General features: G+C 27.8%; 1 protein-coding gene across 1 annotated transcript; it reads left to right on the top strand.

Moving 5' to 3' along the window:
- The first annotated feature begins 333 nt into the window (after window positions 1-333).
- On the top strand, window positions 334-3,820 carry LOC103310650. The gene is made up of 3 exons (XM_029492502.1): window positions 334-401; window positions 2,211-2,480; window positions 2,827-3,820. The coding sequence occupies exons 1-3, from the start codon at window positions 334-336 to the stop codon at window positions 3,818-3,820; spliced, it is 1,332 nt and encodes a 443-aa protein (XP_029348362.1).
- Window positions 3,821-6,409: the final 2,589 nt, after the last annotated feature.

The following is a 6,409-nucleotide window of genomic DNA, read 5'->3' as shown; positions in this document are numbered from 1 at the left end:
GAAAGGCCACTTGGTATATAGATAAAAGATCTTATTCATATCGTATAAAAACGTCAACCGTCTGAGTTTTACAATACCGTCGAATTTCAGAGAAAATAAATCGGATCCAAATGCTACACACGGCTTGTATGTTTTCTTAGCAATATAATTTTTTATATCAATGTATTACCTATACTATTTATTACGTTCATTATCGATGGCGAATGACCTACCATCGAATGTCTGCAGAGCCAGGCGACTTTACTACGGGCATTGTACGCTTTGGGTTTCGGGTCAAGATCATACTAGCACAGTATTATTATGTGTATTTGAAATTATAGTTATTTTCAAGAAATGAAGACACCGGAAATACCTAAGATGTTGATTTTTATGAGCAGCATTTACACGCTGTGTCCTCTCAGGTATACCCTGCAGGATGTTGTCAGCCGGACGGCGTTATACGAGCCATTGTTCACTTTTGGTTTCCAGTCACGTTCATACGGTGTCCCATGTGTAATTTAAATTATTGTTATTTTCGAGACCCGGAGCCAACGGTCGATAATACCTTATCGGTCAATTTGCCCGGCATGCCAATACTGCACGACTTGTGACGCCCCGCTGGCCACTGGTATATTTTGCCATATGGCGTTTCTAAAAATGTTTGAATTCTCTGTTTGTGAGAATACTGAAAATTTAAAACGTGAATTCAATAATATTTTAAGACGTATACTAACTAGTTTAGCTGCTTACTACCTATATATTATGTACGCCGAACTAAATAATATTGTAACGTTAATTGTCTATTGCTTTAGGAAAATTTAATGCATGAACCAAAGTAGTTCTATACAATCAGTGGCGTATTTGACTTATTTCACTTAGTTTAATGATGAGAGGAGGAGGAGGGACAACAAAATCAGTTCCTTTCGTCAACGTAATAGTATTATATTATAGTATATTATGTATAAACCACGGTCTGATATCTTGATGATTTTTACGGTTCCGGTTCAGCTCTCAGAATAGATAAAATTTCATTTCGCTCTTAATTTATTTTTTACTTTTCCTTTTTTACTCGTCATATTGTCATTTTTTTATATCTAACAACATCAACTACATTTTTAATAGGTATCATTAGAATTAGAATTCTTATACGATCGAGCTATATAATCAAGTCAATAAATGGTCGAGTGAAAAAAAAAATTAAATGATAGAGTTATACGTAAATTTGTATAAATTATTTTTTTTACAAACTCGAAATTACATATTTTCTTTAATTTTTCTATTTTAATTTGTATACATTTTTTTAAAAATATACATGTTACGGTCAATGATGAAAATTGAATATTACGTTATTAACCGGTCATTAACGTTAGAAGCCAATTCTCTAGGTTATTATCGTTAACTACCGGGCAATAACGTCAGTATCCAAGATAATAGGTTATTGTTGTAAATTACAAAATAAAATAAAACAATTTTACCTCAATGACCGAATCTTAACGTTATTAACCATTGACTGTTGGTCAATTACGTAAATAAAATTAATACGCTTTATTAGTGTGACGTCATCCAAGGAGATTATAGATAAGCCGGATCCAAACAAATCGAAGTCCCTATATCTAATACATGGGTCTATAACTAAAAATTTTTTTTTAAATAAAACTATTTTGATTTAGTTATGTATCTTAGTCAAAAACGTTAAATTAGGTCATTATAAAAAATCTAAAATACTGGATTCTCTAAAATATTTAAATATGTACAGAAATTTAAATAAATCAGAAAAACAAATTTGGCGGGAAATATTATACATACATCCCTGTTATAATTTAACCTAACCTTGTTATAATTATAATATTATAGTATTATTATAATATTATAGCCGGAAAAAAAGTTTGAGCACATTAAATGAAATTAGGCAATTATTTGTTGCACCTTTACATAGTATTATTAGTGATTACTATTTTAAATAAAATTGACCATTAGTCATGCTGTGTTGGGCATTTAATTGTACTCATAATAACCAAAAACACAAATGTAGTTTCTTTAAATTTCCTGTTGAAACTAAAGAGAGGCGTAGATGGATTAAATTAGTGAAGTATAAAACTTTATTTTATATTTTATAAAATTCTTGTTAACATTTATATTTTATAACAAAGTAGTAAAGTAGTAAATTTTCAGTAGTTTCAAGTAGGTATATAAGTATTAGGTATATAAACAACAAAATTATTTGTGTACAGAAGAGATGTTGAACCTGGACCTGGTGCTAGAATCTGTAGTTGTCATTTCAGAAATGGAGACAAAAAAAATGGTCCTGAAATATTAGATCATAGGAAAAATGCATTTTCTAATTTTCAATCACCAGAAAAAAGAAAAAGAACCAAAATTGCTTGCCATTCTGATGACAATGGACCTAGCACTAGCACTAGCACTTGTAGCACAATTACCCAAACACCATCATCAGAAATTGTTGAATTAAACATACTTGATTTAAAGAATCAACTCCTCCAGTTAGTAACTATTATGTTTATGTATAAATACAAATACTAAATATAATATTATATTATAAGACCATTTATTAAATTAATTAGCAAAATTGTATATTACCTATACAATATACATATTTTATCAATTTATAATCCTTTGAAATACCTATATTTAAATTTTAAATAAATATCAAAATATCAAATACCTAATATAAATTAATATTTCAAACACTAATGATTGGAATCAAAGCAAAATTGTTTATTTTTTTGGACTGGTCTAATAAAATATTATATCTATAATGTATGATACCCATTACTATGCATAAATAAATGTTTTGTGTTTAACAAGTTAAATACTTACTATTTGTAGGTCTAGTCAAACCAACAAATGCTTAGAAGCTGAAATTTTGTTGCTAAGAAAAGAAAATGAACAGTTAAAATTAAAAATGTCCTCAATTTCTGAGTGCTTATCTTATGAACTGATTTCAAGTAATGATGAATTAATTAAGTTATATACTGGGTTACCCAATTCTAAAATCTTTGATTTATTGATGGTAATATGTGAAAATATTGAGATAAATTATTATTTAAAATGGAAAGTTGAAAATATTTCTATGCATGATCAATTGTTGATTACCTTAATGAAACTAAGACTTAATTTGCCACATGTAGATCTTGGCCAACGATTTAAATGTAGTCAGGCAACCATAACAAACATTTTTATGACTTGGATCCATATTCTGTATGAAAACATTTTCTTAGTATTTATGTCTAAAATTCCATCAAAAAATAAAAATAAGCTATGTCTACCAAATTCCTTCAGCACATTTACTAACTGTAGAATTATTCTTGATTGTACAGAAATTAAAACTGATACTACTAGAGTGTCTATGGTTACACAAAAAGCCACTTTTAGTAGCTATAAACACTATCATACATTGAAAACCTTAATTGGTGTGGCACCAAATGGTGTTGTTACATTTGTAAGCGATTTTTTTCCAGGTTCCACTTCAGATAAAACAATAACACTGAAAAGTGGTGTTTTATCTCAATTGGAACCAGGTGATTTAATACTCGCAGACAAGGGATTTTTAATTCGTGATATTTTACCTCCAAATGTATACTTGAATATACCTCCATTTCTGGACACTCCACAGTTCACACCAGAACAAGTTTTACTTACCGAAACTATTGCTAAAGCTAGAATCCATGTAGAGAGAGCTATTCAAAGAATAAAATGTTACAGAATTTTAGATCATATACCTACATCTCTGTTATCCCAAGCTGACTATGTTTTTAAAGTTGTAGCATCGCTCACTAATTTTCAGTATCCACTAATTAAAGAAATACAAAATAAAATGTAAATTTATTTTTTTAATAATGAAAAGTATTAACTGAAGGAACTATTTAATGTATAAAATTAGGTATTTGTTAAAAATATTTTTGAATAAAGCTATATTATTTTATTTGATATAATGTATGGAATATATTGTTCAAAGTAAAACTTTTGAAGTATTTCAATATTGTTTTGCCATTGGTTATCTTTAAATATATGAACTATGATTGATTCTCTTGGTGTCCAAACTACAAAAATACATTTTTGTCTTCTGGTAAAGTATAGTTGTGCTTGAACTTGGTGCCAGTAATTATGTTTCTGGTTTACATGAATTTGATTATGTTCTTTATAAATTATGTAAGTTTTGTCTTTACTTATTTCTTCTGATAGCAAACTATTTCTGAATTTATAGGGGCATTTTACCTCAACTACACAATTTTCTCCTATAAGTCCATCTGGGGATGCACCAAGATATCCACATTTATGTAACCATAATCCAGTTTTTTGAATCAACACATTTTCAGTTTTCTGGAGAAAACTTAATGCTGCATCTTCATTATTAAGCCCCCACTCAATAGCATGCACACCAGTAGTGATATATTCATTGTTCAGTGATTTAAACAGTGATGGATTATATTTTTTCTTATGGCATGCTGCAAGTATATTTCCATACATGCTTGAAGTAAGTCTGTGCTTTTTATATGTAATCCATTTAATGTTTTTGGACTGACCAATTGTTTCTTGTGCTACTTCTAAAATAATTTCATCAGACACACTTAATTTATTTTCTAGAAGCTGTGTTTTTGTTGTTGATGATTTATACTCATCTGATATAATTATATCATTAATTAATACAACTGGTGATTGTTGAAATAACACTTCAACATTGGGTTCAGGTTTTAATAGCCAAGACATACCTATTGGTGTACCTAACTGTTCTAAAGCTTTTTTAAAGTTATTTTGGTTTTTGTTTGGTAAAGAAATTGTAGCTTTATATGAACAAGCAGGATATAAATCACTAATAGTTTTAGTATTTTCAAGATTACTATTTCTCACATTCCAAGAGCAAATACTATCTGTAGAACTACAATTATGATGAGCAAACAAACATAAAGCTGCCATATGATGACAAATCACCAATCCTCTAGGACATGTACACGTACTGTCACATATAACTCCATCATTGAGAAATATCTATGAGAGAATGTTTTCTATGATTAAAATTTAGAAGTTCTATAATAATAATTAGGGCTAGGGACTTCATGCCCTAAAAAACCTTAAAATATGCATGCATTTATGCCCTAAAGATTCACTTGATATGCTATTAAAATATGCATTTAAAAAAAAGTAATATTTGTAGTAAATAATAATACTATTTGTGGATACGATACATAAATAGATAAATTTGATTAATTATCTGAGATAATTATTTTCATATTTTCAGCTTGTTTAAATGTAATACAAACATTATAAAATTTTTTTAAAAAACAACAAGTTGAATATATTTGTATATTTTTAAAATACCTAGTACTAATTACTTTGAGTATTACATTGAACTATTAGATATTTTCTTAAGTTGGGAATTAAAAACTTATTCACATAAATAATTGTCAAATATGCTATTATAAAATAAAAAATGGTCAAATATGTAAAATATGCAACTATAAATTTTAAATTTAAACTTGTATTGCCATGAAACATATTTCTGTATTACTTAGCTATGATTTTAATGATGAGTTAAAAACATGCACTCCTAGAAGTCCTGAGCCCTAATAATAATTAATACAATATATTGCATACTTTCACTTTATACTGGATTGATTTCATACTTGCTTTTACTTCACCTTGTATCAATCCATTGGCTGAGTCGTATACTATTTTACAAATGTATCCAGCGTTAAATGAAAGTTCTCCCTTTTTTAGTTGTTTGGGATTTGATTTAAAATAATCAAATATCGCAAACATACTAATAGCACTATTTGCAGACATTATGGTGAATAAAAAAAATAAATAATTGCTAAAAAAAAAAATAGAATATATTTTAAAACTCCCAACTATTTATTTATCATATTTAAAAAAATAATCAACAATAAATCAGGCAAATAAGAACAAAGAGTAAAATAAAAAAGGATATTATTATTATTATTATTATTATTGTTGTACAAAGATTTTGGCGCCAAAATTAATTTTTAAATTTATTTAAATTCTGTCTCCTTATTTAAACTTTTAATGTATTATTACAAATATTTGTATCATAATGTATCTAAATATATCAAAAAATCATGTTAAATATAAGTACATTTAATAAAAATAAATAGCTAAAAAATTTTTCCGTGCATTTAGCATAGGGACAATACTATGTTTGGATCCGGCATATGTAGAAACTCCCTGATAAAACGTTATCACTAATAAAGCGTAATACAGACTACACTTATTAATAACTGTCTAATTATTTTTTTATTATTAATAATATATTATATTTATCATTTATTATTTATTTTCGCAAGGCATGCTGTTGTGACATTTTGAGTTACACAATATTCCCGCTGATCGACAAATGCATTTGTTTGTTCTGCACTTAAGTTTGCAATTGCACCTTCTGTAACCTTGTGATCCA

Source organism: Acyrthosiphon pisum, unplaced genomic scaffold, assembly GCF_005508785.2.
Source record: "Acyrthosiphon pisum isolate AL4f unplaced genomic scaffold, pea_aphid_22Mar2018_4r6ur Scaffold_21589;HRSCAF=24348, whole genome shotgun sequence".
NCBI classification, from domain to species: Eukaryota; Metazoa; Arthropoda; class Insecta; order Hemiptera; family Aphididae; genus Acyrthosiphon; species Acyrthosiphon pisum.
This window is presented reverse-complemented; position numbering and strand designations above follow the sequence as displayed.